The sequence below is a fragment of the Ictidomys tridecemlineatus genome, chromosome 7 (assembly GCF_052094955.1).
Source record: "Ictidomys tridecemlineatus isolate mIctTri1 chromosome 7, mIctTri1.hap1, whole genome shotgun sequence".
In the NCBI taxonomy this organism is placed as follows: domain Eukaryota; kingdom Metazoa; phylum Chordata; class Mammalia; order Rodentia; family Sciuridae; genus Ictidomys; species Ictidomys tridecemlineatus.
The window spans coordinates 75,365,250-75,384,441 of NC_135483.1; the positions used below are offsets into that span (position 1 = coordinate 75,365,250).

The following is a 19,192-nucleotide window of genomic DNA, read 5'->3' on the forward strand; positions in this document are numbered from 1 at the left end:
AAAAACCAAAGAATATTATGATCTTTTGTTCTCCTAGATCTTGTATACATATAGTCACAGCCTACTGTTACTGGACAGAAAACTTTACATTCCTGATGCTTTACTGTTTCTCCTGGATCATTCATTTTTTTTTTAATAGATTTTTTTGAGAGAGAGAAGAGAGAATTTTAATATTTATTTTTTAGTTTTTCAGCGAACACAACATCTTTGTTTGTATGTGGTGCTGAGGATCGAACCCAGGCTGCACGCATGCCAAGGAAGCGCGCTACCGCTTGAGCCACATCCCCAGCCCTGGATCATTCATTTTAACCCTGCCTAGAATAAGTCATGATTATTTAACCATTCTTCCTTTGATCATTTGGGCTATATAAATTTTCTTATTACAAATATTGTTTAAATATTCCAATATCTATTTTTATGTCCATATTCTAATATTTTTTTCAGTCATAGTCTCAAAATGGCTAGACTTAGGTGTTTGTGCCTTTTAAATATTCATGATGTGTAATGCCTTGCAAAGAGGCAAACCCAAAATCAGCATTTTCAGTAAATAATAAAAGTAATTTTCCTTTATCAATGTATTTTCTTTGAATTGCCATTTGCAAACTTTGTTTTATGTTAATACTTTTATAAGACTTTATCATAACTGAGCCTGGCATGGTGGTGCACACCTATCTATAATCCCAACTACTCAGGAGGCTTGCAAGTTCAAGACTAGCCTGGACAACTTGGTGAGATCCATCCATCTTTCCTTCCTTCCTTCCTTCCTCCCTCCCTCCCTCCCTTCCTTCCTTCCTCCCTCCCTCCCTCCCTCCCTCCCAGAGATGCTTACCCACTGAGCCACATCTCCAACCCTTTTTAAAAATTTTTATTTAGGGAGAGGGTCTCACTGAGTTGCTTAGGGCCTCACTAAATTACTGAGATTTGCTTTGAACTCACTATTCTCCTGTCTCAGCTTCTCAAGGTGCTGTGATTACAGGCATATGCCATGGTGCCTGGATGGATCCTTTCTTAAAAGAAAAGTTAAAAACAGGCTGGGATGTAGCTCTGGGATAGAATGCCCTTGAATTCAATTCTCAGTTTAAACAAAAGGAAAAAAATGAATTTTGTCATATCTGGATAATCCTTTGTCTGTTGTACTGGTTGTATTTCTTTCTTTTTTTTTTTAAGAGAGAGAGAGAGAATTTATTATTTAGTTTTCGGTGGACACAACATTTTTATTTTTTTATTTGTATGTGGTGCTGAGGATTGAACCCAGCACCCCATGAATGCCAGGCGAGCGCGTTACTGCTTGAGTCACATCCCCAGCCCCCCGGTTGTATTTCAATTCAGCTGTTAAGTATGTCTTAGATAAGTTACATCTTCTGGATCTTCTTGTTTTCTTCTGATTTGAAAAATGCAACAAACTTAACTGGGCAAAAATTTCTTAATTCTAAGTATTGTTATGAATGCATTTATTACATTCAGAAAAATGCCAGATTTTTAAAATCCTATTTGAGGCCTGAATATAGCTTAGTGGTAAAGCATTTGCTGGCATTCGTGAGGTCCTGGGTTCAATTCCTAGCACCACCAAAACAAATACTTTGTTTGAAGTTAGAGCAATTCATATTTAATAGAGATTTTTCTCTTAACTGAATGTTCACACCATTCTTAAAACAAAATTAAAATGCCCTTTAAAATATCTTTTCTCAAAGGGATTTTTAGCTAATCAGATGAGAGCTGAAAACTTGAAGGATGCATCTGTATTACCTGATTTGTGCCTGAGTCATGCAAATCAGTTGATGATTATGTTGCAAAATCATAGAAAACTGTTGGATATTAAACAGAAGTGTACCACTGCCAAACAAGAACTAGCAAATAATCTACATGTCAGACTAAAGTAAGTGATTCTGTCATAACTAATTTAGGATCTTTTGAGTTGAAATGTATTTCTCCCCAGAGATAAAAGTAGTATTTCCCTACCACTGTTTTTGAATATTGGTTAGCCTTGGGGTAGTCAATTTTTATAGCGCATTGTCATGATTTCCTTAGCCCATCCAAAAAGACATTATTTTTAGCAAACTTTTGTGGCTGTTGACAATAATAGATTTTATTCTCTAGGTGGTGTTGCTTTGTGATGCTACATGCTGATCAAGATGGAGAGAAATTGCAAGCTTTGCTCCGTCTTGTAATAGAGCTGTTAGAAAGAGTCAAAATTGTTGAAGCTCTTAGTACAGTTCCTCAGATGTACTGCTTAGCTGTTGTTGAGGTTGTGAGGAGAAAAATGTTCATTAAACACTACAGGGAGGTATGCAATTTGATTTCTTTTTAATTGTATTTAATATTATTTAAGCATTAGTGTTATTGACATTAGCTTTCCTCTTGCAGTGGGCTGGTGCTTTAGTCAAAGATGGAAAGCGATTGTATGAAGCTGAGAAGTCTAAAAGGGAATCCTTTGGGAAATTATTTAGTAAGTGTTCTTCATTCACAACTTTATTTACTTTTTTAAAGGAAAAAGGAAGTCTTAATTTATTTTATAGATATAAATTATCTGTAGCATTGACCTGTATGTAGGTGATATTATTGAAATCTAGAAAAATATTCTCCTTTATTTGTAGAGTTGAATTCGTTGTAAAGTTTTAAATCTGAAGTATTACCTAGTTTTAATTTACCATTTTAAAAACTAGATTTTTTTTAAACCTTAAGTTAATGCTCCAAAATAACCATATTGTATAATTTCTTTATTACAGGGAAGTCTTTTTTAAGAAACCGTCTGTTTCGGGGACTGGACTCCTGGCCTCCTTCCTTTTGTGTATGTATTTATTTTCTAACCATGAGTACAGTTGTACATTCTAAAATCTTTTTTCCTAGAAGTAGCAGCACTTATCAGAAACAGAAATTGTTTTTTATAATCAATGTAAAATTGTATTTGGCTTTGAAAGTCAGCATAAAGCTTTAGGATATATTTATAATTTTGAGTCTTCATCACATAGGAGGATACCTCATATTATACTGTTAGAATTAGTAGGAATAGAATAATCTTGTTTATTATTGTTACTTTTTCTCTCCTTCCTTTTCTTCCCTCCCCTTGTCTTCCTTCTTTCTTCTGCCCTTCCATTTCCCTCCTCTTTCCCTCCCCCGCCCTTTTGTTTTTTTGCCTTTTCTGATATCTACTTCCTCCTTTCTCCCCTTGTAGTTCCTCCCTTTTAGTGCCTTGACAAATCAGAATGGGGGACAGGGACTGTCTCTTCAGTAATTCCTGAAAAATAACTCATGAAAAATTAGTTTGGTATATTACTAAGCAAGCCCATGTTCCAAGGTCTTTTTTTTTTTTAATGTACTTTTTTTTAGTTGTTAATAGACCTTTATTTATATGCGGTGCTGAGAACCGAACCCAGTGCCTCAAACATGCTAGGGAAGCACTCTACCACTGAGCCACCACCCCAGCCCCGCATAGGTCTTTTTTTTTTTTTAATAAGAAACAAAAGAATGTTTGGATTGAACAATGAAATTTGTAAGATGCTAGGTCCCACCACTCCCATGTTAACCCCTTCGCTTTAAGCATGTTTCTATAGTGCACATACCTGTGGCTTTAAAAACTTTCTTGTGGTACTGGGGAATGAACCCAAGGGTGCTTTACCACTGGGCTACATATCCTCAGCCCCTTTTATTTTGTGATGGGGTCTCACTGTTTTGACCTTGAACTTACAGCCCTTCTGCGTCAGCCTCTCAAGTAGCTGAGAGTATAGACATGCACCACCCCACTCAGCTTAAAAATGTATATATTTTTAAATATCTACAAGTAGAAGAAATAATAGGAAGGCATTGCCATACTCACTTATCCCAAAGTACTTTTTAATAAAGAACATCTTAAAATCCCTAAGTTTGTTTGAATAGTGACAGAAAAACAATTCTAGTTATTTTAAAACACTCCATTCTTACCCATATTGTAAAGAAAGAAATGGTAGCTTTTCCAGTTTTGTTTTGATTTTAAGTTGAAATTGACCACGAGTTTATAAAGAGATTGTGATGGAAAGGTCAAGGGAATAGCAAGGCGATATTACACAGAATTCTTTTAAACTATATTATAGCAGAAAGGCATTTTAACAGGATATAAGAATAGATAGAGGGCTAGGTTGGTCTTTCATGATCATACTAGAGCTCTAGTAAAACGTAGAGAATAGCCTATGACTAAGACCATGAGTGGTTTCCTTTAATATTGGCTGGAGGGGCTGGGATTGTGGCTCAGCGGTAGAGCGCTCACCTAGCACGGGTGGGACCCGGGTTGGATCCTCAGCACCATGTAAAAATAAAGGCATTGTGTTGTGTCCATCTACACATAAAAAAATAAATACTAAAAAAAAAAAAATATATTGGTTGGAGTGTTAGCATTCTTGTAAACTAAGGCAAATGGGAAGAGTAGGCCTTATCAGTTGGTTGCTAATATGTATGCCAAGTCTATTAAAGGTTCCTAAAAGTAGTGTACCATGTCTTCTTTGGTCTTTTATTTTTATTTTATCCTCTTCATTGTGGATATGAGTATACTTTTGTTTTTGTTTTTATTGAGTTCAAATACACTAAGAAACCACTTTTGATAAAAAGAATTTTTTTTTTTTATGCAGACTCAGAAGCCTCGAAAGTTTGACTGTGAACTCCCAGATATTTCATTAAAAGATTTACAGTTTCTTCAATCATTTTGTCCCTCAGAAGTTCAGCCATTCCTCAGGTAAATGTCATTACTATTTTTAAATTCAATTATAACCTTAAAATGTTTTCATTGATTTAGAAATGTTGAAAATAGCACCAGTATTCTTAAGAAGGTGCCCAGAATAGATGTTTTATGATAGTTTGGTTCTCCTATGACTCCTTAGGAAATTTCTGGGAGAAAATATAAACATTCAGAAAATGAAGATAAAATAGATGAAAGTTTTACCTCTCACATGCAGTTTATTTCTTTCTTGCTGTTACTCTGACTTGTCATAACATTAGGAGGTTTGTAACTTACCATTTTACTGATAATAACTCAGGGTTATGCCAATTCTCCTGGTATTGATTAAAAAGGAATGATTATGTTATAGTTTTTTTTGACAGTGAAATAAATTGTATGCAGTCACCCATCATTTGGTTAAGAAATCAGAACTCTAATTTGCTTGCATTCTGTTTCAGGGTCCCTTTACTTTGTGACTTTGAACCTCTACACCAGCATGTACTTGCCCTACATAATTTGGTAAAGGCAGCACAAAGTTTGGATGAAATGTCACAGACCATTACAGATCTACTGAATGAACAAAAGGCAAAAGAAGTTCTTTCAAATACTTCTCTTAGTGTAAATGTTTGTGTTGCTATAGCTCTTTAAGCCTTTCTCTTTGTCTTCCAGGCATCTGTGAGTCAGGCATCCCCACAGTCTACTTCTTCCCCACGGATAGAAAGTGCAACAGGAATTGCAACTACTACCTCACCGAGAACTCCTCCACCACTTGCTGTTCAGGACCCCTTATGTCCTGCAGTATGTCCCTTGGAAGAATTATCTCCAGATAGCATTGATGCACATACATTTGATTTTGAAACTATCCCCCATCCAAACATAGAACAGACTATACACCAAGTTTCTTTAGACTTGGATTCATTGGCAGAGAGTCCTGAATCAGATTTTATGTCTGCCGTGAATGAGTTTGTGATAGAAGAAAATTTATCTTCTCCTAATCCTATAAGTGATCCTCAGAGTCCAGAGATGATGGTGGAATCACTTTATTCATCAGTTATCAATGCAATAGATAGTAGACGTATGCAGGGTACAAACACATGTGGTAAAGAGGATTTTGGAGATCATGCTTCTCTGAATGTTCAACTGGAAAAATGTAGAGTTGTTGCCCAGGACTCTCACTGCAGTATACAAACCATCAAGGAAGACCTTTGCCACTTCCGAACATTTGTACAAAAAGAACAGTGTGACTTCTCAAATTCTTTAAAATGTACAGCTTTGGAAATAAGAAACATTATTGAAAAAGTAAAATGTTCTCTGGAAATAACACTAAAAGAAAAACATCAAAAAGAACTACAGTCTTTAAAAAGTGAATATGAAGGTAAGCTCAATGCACTAATAAAAGAAAGTGAAGAAAATGAAAACAAAATAAAAAAATTGAAAGGAGACCTAGTATGCCTTGAGGAAGTTTTACAAAATAAAGACAATGAATTTGCTTTGGTTAAACATGAAAAAGAAGTTGTTATTTGCCTACAGAATGAAAAGGATCAGAAGTTGTTGGAGATGGAAAATATAATGCACACACAAAATTGTGAAATCAGAGAGCTGAAACAATCACGAGAGGTAGTTTTAGAAGACTTAAAAAAGCTCCATGTTGAAAATGATGAGAAGATACAGTTATTGAGGACAGAACTTCAGTGCTTAGAACAAAGTCATCTGAAAGAATTAGAGGACACACTGCATGTCAGGCATACACAAGAGTTTGAGAAAGTTATGACAGACCACCAAGTTTCTTTGGAGAAATTGAAAGAAGAAAATCAACAAAGAATTGTTCAGATACAAGAGTCTCATGCCATGGTTATCCAGGAAAAAGAACAGCAACTGCAGGAATTAAAAGTCAAGGTTTCTGATTTGTCAGACATGAGATGCAAGTTAGAGGTTGAACTTGCATTGAAGGAAGCAGAAACTGATGAGATAAAAATTTTGCTAGAAGAAAGCAGAACGCAGCAGAAGGAGACCTTGAAATCTCTCCTTGAACAAGAGACAGAAAATTTGAGAACAGAAATAAGTAAATTAAACCAAAAGATTCAAGATAATAATGAAAATTATCAGGTGGGCTTAGCTGAGCTAAGAACTTTAATGACAATTGAAAAAGATCAGTGCATTTCAGAGTTAATTAGTAGACACGAAGAAGAATCTAATATTCTGAAAGCCGAATTAGCCAAAGTAACATCTTTGCATCACCAAGCATTCGAAATAGAAAAAAACTTAAAAGAACAAATAGTTGAACTACAGAGTAAATTGGACTCAGAATTGAGTGCTCTTGAAAAACAAAAAGAAGAAAAAATCACCCAACAAGAAGAGAAATATGAAGCTATTATCCAGAACCTTGAGAAAGACAAAGAGAGATTGGTCATGAGCCACGATCAAGACAGAGAACAGTTAATTCAGAAGCTTAATTGTGAAAAAGATGAAGCTATTCAGGCTGCCCTGAAAGAATTTAAATTGGAGAGAGAAGTTGTTGAGAAAGAGTTATTAGAAAAAGTTAAACATCTTGAGAATCAAATAGCACAAAGGTAAGAATTAAGTTTAGTCTGTAATTATAAAATTAAAGTACCGGTGATTTGGATATTGTACATGTAATCATAGTACCTTGATTTACCTGTTACCATAGGCAAAATGTAGCAATTGGGATATTTTTATGAAGTAAAATTTTATACTTTAAAAATAGGTTTCTTCCAAATATTATACATAACAGACTAATAAATCCATTAGTGGCTTTAAAAAATAAACTAGTATTTCAGATTTTTCAGAGATGCTTTCTTGAAAATTTGAAATTTTTTGAGGAGCTTCTCGTCCCTTACCATTTTTCATTTATTTTTGGTTTTTACTAAATTCTTCACTTCATTTATTTTGGCTCTATATTTAGTATGAGAGTATTAATTTTGTCTGAGAATTGTCTAGTAAAGGCTAAATCATAGACTGAATATGTTTTTGTTGTTATTTCTTGATATATTACAATGTTATTTTCTCTCTGGTTGGAAAGATAATGTTTTGAAATTTCAGATTTGATGCCATAGTTGTGGGTTGGTTTTTTGTTTTTACATTCTTCTTATTATTAATGTCTGTTACTGCCCTGTGATCACAGAAGATGGTTTTTGGTACTTTTGAGAATTTGTGATGGAATTTTGTGGCCCAATAAAGAGTTTCTAGAATATAATCAATGTAACAATTAGTTCCATCATTGATTCTCAAGGTAAATATATTGATATTTATTTTACATTTGAACTTCTGTTTCTTGTTTAGCACTTTTGAACAACCTCTATTTGACTTGTTTGTAATAATTCTTTAGTGTTGTACAATTAAATCTCCTCTCTGGTTTGAAAATGGACCTCTTCCTGTAGTCTAGGGAGATCAGAAGGATTAACAGAAGAATTAGGGCTTGCATGAATGTTAACAGAGCTGGAGGCAAAAAAGCCAATGGGAAAGCTTGTCAAAGAACCAGAGCTAGACAGTAATTAAAGTGATAAGAACAGATTATATTTCAGACCTATTACAGTAGGGCAAAAGAGATCTCAAAATAGAACTGGATATAATTCTGAATACAACATGAACAAGTTGAAGCTTACAGCCAAGGAGAGTAAGGTGGGAATTAGTGAATAGACAATTACTAAGAGAAAACATCAGGTCAAGGCTCAGTGGTGTCACCCTGTAATCCCAGCTACTAGGGAAGCTAAGGCAGGAGAGTTAGAAGTTTGAGGCCAACAACTTAGTGAGATGCTCTCTTAAAATAAAATTTTAAAAGTTTGGGGGTGTGATACAGTGGTAAAGTGCTTACCTTGTATGTGCAAGGCTTCTTGTTCAATCCACAGTTCATAAAGAAGGAATCAGGAGTTGGGGATTCTGGCCAAACTGACCTAACAGGATTCTTACCGAAGGCAGCCTAGGATGCTGAGGGAATGAGGTATTTGATTAGATATTGAGGAAAAATAGATATTAAGGGTGAGGAGTTCTCTCTAAACTGACTACCAAGCTTCTTGCTACAACTGGACAACACAGACCAGACGAGAACAGTTGCCAACCAAAGTTGAACCCTAAGGGGCCTAGAAGAGCCTGGCTGAAGTTTACTCTTGAGAGTCTTTTTATCAAGCTCTAAGGGATGTATCAAGAAAACAAAAACTGAAGCACTCAGCAAAATGGATGGTTGGTTCTTTCTGCCTCATTGACAGTCTGATGCAATGTTCAAGAATCTCTTCAAAGCACAGGTGGTCCAGTTCAATTTGCAGCATAAATTGGGCATTTCTGTTACTTGCCAGGAACCTTCTATGAAAGTACGACTACAACCACCTCTGGAAAATGAGTCTGGGCTTTTCTTCCACCTTCCAAACCATGCAGGTGTTTTTCCCATGGCAAACTTGAACTGTACAGGGGATTCTGGGAAATGTACAATCTGTGCTTTGTAGCATGTTAAAAGATTACAGAAGGGATAAGGGCAGTGCTGAGGGGACACCACAATCCAGCACTGTATACCCTATTTAAAGTAAACAGTTAGGCATATTTCTCTTTTGCCCGGTATTGAACTTCCAAATAAAGACACTTCAGTAACTTGTTTGTTTGACATGATGTACCTTATGTCCTTGTAACATATCATTACCTTCTCTTGAAAAGGTAAGATTCCAACTGATGTCACTCTAGCCCTTTTAGGGTGAACACTTAATGTTTATTTCCTTTTCTGCTTTGTCACAGGTCTTGTATTTTGTCAGTTAAATGCTGACATGTAAAATTAACTACCATCATCAAACCTGATTAGTAAGTGGGAGAAGGGTTAAAGATTAAAATTGGATTAATATGTGTAGGCTATAAATTTTTAAACAGTTTTGCAACTTTAGTAGGTATTTACTATTTCCTTCCATTAATACTTCACTTATTACCTTAGCTATTGCCTCCTCTGATCTTAGTTCTTTACCTAATAGCATGATTCCAATCTTTGTTTCTGAAGATACTGCCATTAATGATACTTCTATAACAAAGTTGCTGTAGTTTTTCCATTATTTTTCTTTTTAGTACATGGTTGTGCCAAGAAACATCCAAAGAAAATGCCCCAGGATTCCATTAATATTCTTCTCTGCCTTCATTGTATAGGAATACCTTATCTCCATTGATAATGAAGATCAGTCATCAAAATGACAGCCTTTTTTTGTTTTTTGCATGTTCAATATCATGAGGAGCCCTAGGTGAACAAGTAATAGTGTAAGCTTCTTCCAGTTCATTGGGACCCTGGTTCTATCTCCTAGTTAATTTCTTTAAATTATCTTTCTAAGTCAGCATGACCCAGAATCATAAATTTTCCCTTATCTGTCACTGGATTGTTACAATTTTCCTTTCTGTTTCTCTAACCGCTTCTTTCTGACGGTGGGAAAATTGATATTGCATAGTAGTCTCTGGTTCAGAGTTTGTACTAGGTCTGAGCAGCATATCACTATCGAATGTGTTACAGAGTGTGTACTACATCAGACATTAACTTTGGAGTGTGAAATGTCACAGCTAGTACTGTGTTTCTTGAGTAGATTGGTCTACAGCTTTAACAGGTCAAATTGCTGTAGACAGTGACATGTGTGGCAAAACTGATGACTTCCGTGAGCATGAGATCATGGCTCTATATCTTTTATGGTAAACTACCTTATTCAGAAGCAATTCTAGTGACTGCATTATTAAGTTCTAGAATTATAGTTTTGACATAAATATTAGAAGCATGGCATTTCATTCCATACAGAGAGAAACTAATCTTTTGAAAACAGCCTGTGGTCCTATATAATCAGCCTGCTGTCAAGTGGCTGGCTGACTGTCTCCCTAGGGAATATTGGCATACGAGGAGTTTGTTTTGTTGTTTGATGTGGGCAGTCCCATGGTACTGAGTCCATGCATAAACTCATGTTTGCTTCTGTGGACATTTTTCATTGGTCTGTGCAAGAGATGTGAGTAGAGGAAGAAGTTAATTGGTAGCCACTGAAACATTCGTCCTCATCATGTGATTAGTAACACGGGTTTCTTGTAGTGGGTATAATGTTATCAGAGGACTCAAAGATCTTCACATTTTATTCCCATTTTAAGAGGTCCATCCATATTCCTTTTCCACAAATTTCTTCACTAAATAGTTCACTTTCTTTTCATTTCTGCAGTGCCCAAGTAAGCCTTTTACCTGGTCTCTGTGAATCATTGTACATCTGTACCCCTGGCCATTTCTCTTTATGGCAATTTCAGATATATATATTATCACTGTTCTCTTGGGAAGATTTCCCTTCGGTCCTGTTCTTCGGGGCGTACCCATCAGTGTGGCACCAAGGCTTGTCCTGCACTTTTGGAGAATATGAGCATTGTGCAGAATCATCAGGAGTTATGCCTGCCTTTTTTTCCCCTTCAGAATGAGTGCTATAATTATATATAAAAGAGGCAATGTAGCAGGACACTGAAGCTCCTGTACCTTCCTTATAGCCTTCACAACTTGTTTGACCTAGGTTTTATATATGTCATATCTACTTACTAAAGCAGTGCTGCTATGCATATCTATCTTCATGGCTTGATAGGGTAGATACAGTAGTTTGTATTGGGCAGCTAATGTCTCATGGTAACTTAGCCCATTGTTTTCCAGTATCTACAAGGACCCAGTAGCAAGCCTAAAGCTATTTTATGAAAGAAAAATAGTTATCTGCGCCAAAATCCTAGGGGTCTTAATTGTGATTTGTCCTATAACTGTTAAAAGAATCTATATACCATCCATTTCTGCTACAAACACATTAAACATCTACTAGGAATTGTGATATTAGAGAAGCTAGCATGTTTATCTGGGCCTGTTTCAGGGCATCTTGATTCTGGGCCCTACACAGATAGGCAGTATTATAAGTTATTGGTAAATGGCTTAGAATAGCATGCACAAATGTGCTGTATGCTGATTCAGAAAGGATCACCCAGCAGCATCTTGTTCCTTCATGTTAGAAGTGACATCACATACTCTGGACCACTGGACACTTAGAAATTTTAATGTGTTTCCTGACTGAATTTTCATGGGCTTCATTGCCCACTTGGCATGCGTGTAGCCCCATAGTTCAGGTATACACTAGTTCCTTTGTACTAGTTCTGAGCAGCACATCACTATCAAATGTGTTAGATCAGTATGATGACCTGAGGATTCACAACATCAGTTTTTTCCCCAGAAGAATTATATTTTAATAAATAAGAATATCTTTCACATTCATTTTAGTGATATTCCAAGATAAATAGGTATAAGCATTGAATTTGTTCATGTCAATCAGACTTATGTCTAAACTGCTAACTACCTTACAAGGCCATCCTTAATATGTAAATGTAGTAGTCCCATTCCCTCCCCTTATCCACAACTTAACCTGTTAACCTGTAGTCAGCCAGCATTGTTAATGCTCTATGTTTCACCTGATGTTTCATCACAAAGTCACTAGTAGCTTGGTGCTATATTACAGTGGCTACTACATTTACCTTACATCATCTCATCACGTAGACATTATCATCGCTCATCACAAGAAGGGGGTGAATACACTAGGATATTTTGAGACCCCACTCACATCCCTTTTTATTGTTTTAATTATCTTATTGTTCCCTTTACTGTGCCTAATTTATACATTTAACTTTGTCGTGGGTGAGTATGTATGTATTGGTTTCAGGCATATACCAAGAAGTTTTGAAATTTCCCACATTTAAGGGGGGAGGAATGTGGTACAGTTTTATTAGACTATAAGCCATGTCTATTGATTATCTGCTGTCCGTGTTTGCCTTTGTTGATACTTGAGTAATTATATTAGAGATCATTTGGGTAATATTTTTATTGTCTGCCTCATTAAAACAAAATGTTGACACCTGTTCCTATAATGATAGGATTTTGACCTACAGTAGAGGTGTAGGTTACCAAGTTAATAGCTAGGTGTCTCGGGTAGTGGGGGCCTTGTTTGGATCAAGCAAAGAGATCATATTTGAAACAATAGTCTAATTGGAGTCAGTCCCTGATTAAATTTATGATGATCCATTACTAGTCTCCATTTATCTTCTGGCTAGAACCTATGTAGGTTAAATGAGCATTTGATAGAAATCTCCCCTTTCTCTTATGAAATTTAGAGATTTTACTTGGACTTTTATACCAGTAGTAGTCCTCATTACTTGAGATTCCTTCAGTAAAGGGTTTCTTTATGTTCCCAATGTAGGGATTATGCCAGATTTTTTATTTTTATTGCACTACAGATTCTAGACATAATGGTATACCTGTAGAGACCCACAGGGCCCAGACTCTTCATACCTGAGTATTAATATTGTCCTTCTCCTGGTGGTCTGAATGGCTTTAGGATGAGCCAAAGTAGTCCTCTGGTCATCTGGAAAAGGCCACAGATCCCTCTCATAGATAGTTGATTACTGGAACAGACCTTAGAGAGTGAGCTAGAAGATTCTCTTATGTTAGCATTTTTTGAATACTAGAGTCAGTTGTGGGTTGGTTTTTTTTTTTTTTTTTTTTTTTTTTTTTTTTTTTAATGGTCTTAATGAGCCTTTAAACAGCCCATTTTATTAAAGCCTAAGGGACAAAACCACTTGGGAAGATTTTTATGGGACAGATTTTCTGCTTACTGCTCTGGCTCTCCTGCCTACAATGGTGGAGCTTCATCATGTTTATGATGGTTTTGTGTCACCCTTTGGCCTCTGCCATAGTACAGTCCTGTCATTCCCTGTCATAGTACAGTCCTACATTATTGAATGTCAGATTTTATCCCTGTCCTGTAGAGCACCATTGTAGAGCCATTTATACTTGTTTTTCTCAAAATATTGGTGAAGGAATATATTCTGGACTTTCAAGGTGCATATGATATATCCTTTCCTCCGTTCCAGCCTTTAGATGCCTGCCTTTTGATCAGGGGTTGGAAAACTTGTTTTCTTAAGGACCTGGTGGTATTTTACGATTTGCAGGACATATGCACCCTCAGTTATATTCTGTGTGTTACTTTTGTTTACATATATACCCCCACTCCCCATTTTGTTTTTGATACAAGGTTTTAATAAGTTTCCCTGGGTGACCTGGAACTTGGTAATCATCCTGCCTCAACCGAATATGCAAAAACCAAAAGCATTAGTTCTCTTAACTTTGGTCTTAGAGTCCTTTTACTGCCACAGAATTGAGAACTCAAAAGTGATTTTATTTATATGGGTTGTATCTGTCAGTATTTTCTGTACTAAAAGTCAAAACAAATTTAAAAGGTAGTGTAGTAGCATGTTAACATAAATTAAGATTTTTGAACTATTTTCTAAATTGAAAGTTAGTGAGAAGAGTGACATTTTACATATTTGCAAATCACTTTGATGTTTGACTTATGGGTTTTCCTATTTGCCTCCGCATCAGCTCCATTACAGCATTCTTTGATTGAAATATAAGGGAAAAAAATCCAACTTTACAGTGATGTATAATTGAGAAAAGATGAATATTTAAATAGCTGTTTCATAAAATTGTGGGTATTCTTTATTACTAAATTAAAATTCTATAAGTGGTAATTTCTTAAGCGTTAGTTTTGTGGAATATGAAACTCTAAGTGGATTTTTTTTGCATTTTGGACTTCTTTTTCATAACCTTTACATTAATATCCTTTGAAAAGTAGAATGATGCTAATATGAAGACACACGATCCAGCACCTCTCCCAAGCCTTCTGCTACTTGATTACTAGATATGCCAAAACAACACAGAGTAACTAACCTCCATGGAGAAACATTTGTAAGAAATAAATAAGGGTATTTTTTACCTGTTATGTCAAAGATCTTCTACAAGTCAATAAGAAAAGAGTACATATAGTTCATGAGAAAAATGGCCAGAGGACATGAATAGGTAGTCTGAAGAGGAAATATCAAATGATCAGTAAGGGAGTAGCTGTCCATTCTACTTGGGATTGAGGAAATATAAAGTTAAAATCAGATTGGGCAATATTAAATCAACAGTTTACATTGTTTTTGAGACTATAAGAGAAAGGGCTTTCACATACCTATGGAAAAAGAAATTGGTGCAGTATGCATGTGAGGTTAATTTGCTATGTCTGGAAGCTTATCTTGCTTCCAGGAAATAGTGATGTGGATATCAGTGAGTATGGGTGGGAGCATTTTAATTTGTCTTAATTTCATTGTTTAATCTCAAAGGTTTTTAAAAACCCAGTAAATAATAGTAAATAAATTTACTAGGCCTGAATTTAATATAATCAGTAATCCATGTTAAGAGAGTGTTCAAACATCTAGACTAGTTCATATTCAATGCACATTTTCTGCTTACTAGAAATATTTGCATACAACAACAGAAGTTTTGCTAGAATTTAATTAGTTATAGTGGGCAGAACTATCTAATCCACTCTCAAGTTCTGTGTAATGGTATTATACTTCCTAACTGAACAAATGTTTATTCTTCCTTGATTTTAATTTCAAGGTTTGTTTAGGGGATATATATATATTAAAAAAGAATTATGTGAATATTGATAGGATGTCGGTGCAACTTTTAAGATAAATTTCTTAGATTTCTGTGGTATTTGAATCAAAATTTTTTTCCAACTAAATTGTAATATAATCTTTTCTTCATGCCTTTCTTGGCCCAAAAATACACCTCCTTAGATCCCCAAGACAGCTAGGCCATGGTGCTAGTAAAGACCACAATTTTTAGCTATTCATTGCTAGAGTTAATTCTTCCTGAAGCCAGGCCATTTTAGGTCCTAGCGTAATGTAAAATAAGGAAGAATTCTTAGCTGACAGTCATTTTGAACATTTTCTAATGAGGGCTTGAAACAGTATTCCATGAGATATACTTTTTGCCAGATTGAAGAACCAATAAGAAATTCCAGGCCCCAGCAGTGGATGATTACTGATTCTCTACATGTTAAGCCCTCCTTCTTTGCATTTCTTACAATCAAAAGTTTGCTGTCTTGCCAGTAATCATATCATATACCTTATGCTAATCATTTAGTGTGGCTTATTCTTGTTGGAGTAGGGGTGATATGATGTCTTCAAAGAAGACAGTTGTTTCTGTGCATGGAACCATTTCTTCTACCTATGTCATCTCAGCACAGCATTGACCCTGGAATAGAGTGCATGCACTAGGCAATTCAAAGATGCAAGACTCCTAGAAATTATAGGTAGTGCCTATCTTGTTACATCTCCCCATTCATATACTCCCACAATTTGAACAAAACCATTTCATTGTAATATAAACCTAATATCATCCTTCTCTCCTTCAGCCTTGTTTGCTTTGCTCTTGATTTCTTACCAGTATCCATCCTTATAGTATAATCTTTTCAAAACCTAATTCACTGGGCACAGTGATGCACGCCTGTCCTCTCGGCTGCTTGGGAGCCTAATGGATCTTGAGTTCAAAGCCAGCTTCAGCAACTTATCGAGGCCCTGTGTCTAAATAATATATTTTAAAAAGAAAAGAAAAAAAAAGGCTGGGGCTGCAGCTCAATGGTTAAACACCTCTGGGTTCTAATCCCTGCTCCCTATCCCAAATAAAAACTTAAATTCACACTCCTTCTTTCTAGATGAAAATATTTAATGCCTTTACATTGCATTTACAATAAAATTCCAGACATTTACTGTTTGTGGTCTGTCTTCCTCCTAATTCTGCAGTCTGATTTCTTATAGTGCTCAGCTTTTTTATTGCCTTATGCTTACAACACTTCCAGTTTACTTTCTACCTGTAGGGATAATTTTTCAAGGAAGACATTAGCTGAACAGGATTTTTTAAGCCTACTCTAACCTGCAACACTTAAGTATTAGTAGTACTAGTCCTTTTTGAAATTCTAATTTCTCTTTAACATTTCCATTTATGTAGCCTGCCAATGTTTTAGCCCTGCCATAGATTTTTAACTTTGATATTTCCCTCTCCTATACCCCAAAGGAGAAACTTTGAAAAGTATCTTTTACCTTGTCCTTTTAATTTTGTTATGGAATTGGGATTTTCTGTTCCAGCCTATTTGTCATTCAGAAGTCTCATACTTTGAAAATGGGTATCATTTCAAATTACATATTCTGTCTTTGGCCATTTAAATCTGTCCCTCAGGATCAAAATTTGAGTATCAAGTTTATTCAAGTTAGTAGATTTGGTCAGAAAATTTGGAACTACGGATAAAAGAATCTTCATTTTTCAATGTGATTATCAGTTGTTAACATTACTGATTGTACATTTTTGTTGTGTAACTAGATAGGAGATTACATGGGGAAAAACAAACATTTTAAATATATTGATCATAAAATATACCATGATTCTAAAAATATTAAAATACCATTTAAAACAAAGTGAATGTACATTGAAAATAATAAGTTACTAGTAATGAAAGTAGCTTTGGAATTAACAACACAGCAGCACCTTTGTTTTGATGTCGCATATTTTAACACTTTTGAAGGTATTTGTTATTTCTTGGACAGATTTTTTTTTTATTGGTTGTTCACAACATTACAAAGCTCTTGACATATCATATTTTGTACATTAGATTGAAGTAGGTTATGAACTCCCAATTTTACCCCAAATGCAGATAGCAGAATCACGTCGGTTACACATCCGCAATTTTACATAATGCCCTATGACAGATTTTTTTAATGAAAAGGATTATTAGGTTAAAAGTAAATAATAATAATTAACATATACCAGAAAATAATCATTAAAATATGTTTTTTTCCCCTTTTCTCTGAATCTTGGCAACTGCTAAGAGATTCTGACAAACATGAATGAGTTCAATAATGTGTAGGCTTGCTTGGTGAAAACACATAAGTTCCATTTTAGTTTTGTAGTATTCATCACCTAGAAAACAAAAATCTACATAATAGATACTAGAGCTTTTCAACAAAAGAAATCTTGAGGGTGTGTGTTTAATTTTTCTTCAGCTGTCACATAAATTAGAGTTGTAGGACTACTAAAATTTGAAGATGACCTTGAAATTCATAGAATTTCGCATATTTCAATAAAAGCTATAGAGCATGCTGAATTTATCTGATATAATCAGCTATGTTACTGGCATATAGTATTAAACTCTTGCTAGTTTCTATTAACTTTTTAGTTATAAAGGCAGAGAGTTCATACAGATGTCTTTCTTGCTATATTCATTTATGGTCAATAATAGCCTCAATATGATATTTGTTATATTTGTGATTGCATAGTTTTTTTAAATTAATACTATATTCAATTTTTAAGTCCTGCTATTGATTCTACCAGAGAGGATTCTTCAAGCTTAGTTGCTGAACTTCAAGAAAAGCTTCAGGTTGAAAAAGCTAAGTTTCTAGAACAACTTGAAGAGCAAGAAAAAAGAAAAAATGAAGAAATGCAAAATGTTCGAACATCTTTGATTGCTGAACAACAAGTATGTGCCCCTGTCTTCATTACATTTATATGAAATATAAAGATAAATGTTATGAAAAGGGCATGTATTTAATAATTTTAAACAGTAATATGTCCCATGACAAGCCAAGGAAAGCAAGTATTCAGGGAGATGAGTAACCAGTAGTTCTATGTAAGAATTATTACTTGAGTGACAACTCCTGTTTTTAAGAATTTATTCTTTATAGATTCTTTTATGATTCATTCTAAATGCAGTTGAGCTTTCTCTTGATTTCTCCAAGTTGTTTTGTGAGTACATATACAATTTCGGATTTCTAAAACGAATTAAATGAATTAATTGATTAAAATCAGAAGTATAAAATTGACAGCCATCTAATTGACTTCTTCATATTTTAAAACTTCTTTAAATATTTATGAAATAGCATTGAGAGATGACTTCTAAGGTACCTAATGATTTTCTTTTGAAAGTACATAAAATAAAATCATTTAACTGCTTTTATAAATGTATACTACTTTTCTATATGTAAATAATAAAAACAAATGGTTTCATACAAAGCTGTTTTATAAGTATTCCTTTCTGACAGTTCATGTGTGCTTACTGATTATAAATTAATGAGTTTATACTAGGTCTTCATCTAAAAATACCAAGTTATTTTCCTGTTAAGTTTTCCTATTGCTGCCAACATTATTGTCATTATTTGTTGATTCAAGAAACAAAAAGCTCTTAGATTTTTGAAACTGGAAAGGGTAGGCAGATGAAAAGAATTATTTTAGATCATTTCATCAGTCATCTATTTCTATTGTGCTTCAAGAACATTTGAAATTTTGTAGATCAAATTCTTAATAAATTCAGTCCTTTTAGAAGAAATTCTGCAGTTTAAATTGCCACCTATGTGATCCACCAAAGCACTTGGATATATGAATGTTGTAGTAAGAAAGTGTGAAAGTGTTGTGTAGTGATTAATCTAGCCAATAAACAGATCCCATGCTTATTACAAATATCCAACTAAGAAAAACCGAATAAAGTTAGCTCTCAAAGATTTGTATAATAATCAAGACTTAGCTAAAAACAAAAGGAAGATTCAGAGGCAGGAAGATTACTCAAAGCAAAAAAAAATAAAAAATGTGTGTATCAACACTCTTGTTAT

At 34.7% G+C, this 19,192-nt stretch overlaps 1 protein-coding gene across 5 annotated transcripts in view; it reads left to right on the top strand.

Annotated features, from left to right (window-relative positions):
• Window positions 1-19,192, top strand: part of Rb1cc1 (RB1 inducible coiled-coil 1) — a 74,626-nt gene that overhangs the window by 43,638 nt on the left and 11,796 nt on the right. For 4 of the 5 annotated variants that reach the window (XM_005332310.4, XM_005332311.5, XM_040294056.2 and 1 more), the window contains 8 exons: window positions 1,692-1,876; window positions 2,098-2,284; window positions 2,365-2,446; window positions 2,727-2,788; window positions 4,599-4,702; window positions 5,143-5,269; window positions 5,354-7,254; window positions 17,901-18,066. In XM_005332310.4, coding sequence (XP_005332367.1) covers window positions 1,692-1,876; window positions 2,098-2,284; window positions 2,365-2,446; window positions 2,727-2,788; window positions 4,599-4,702; window positions 5,143-5,269; window positions 5,354-7,254; window positions 17,901-18,066 — 2,814 coding nt within the window. The remainder of the gene's footprint in view (window positions 1-1,691; window positions 1,877-2,097; window positions 2,285-2,364; window positions 2,447-2,726; window positions 2,789-4,598; window positions 4,703-5,142; window positions 5,270-5,353; window positions 7,255-17,900; window positions 18,067-19,192) is intronic. The other variant, XM_013361533.4, reaches the window with a different exon arrangement.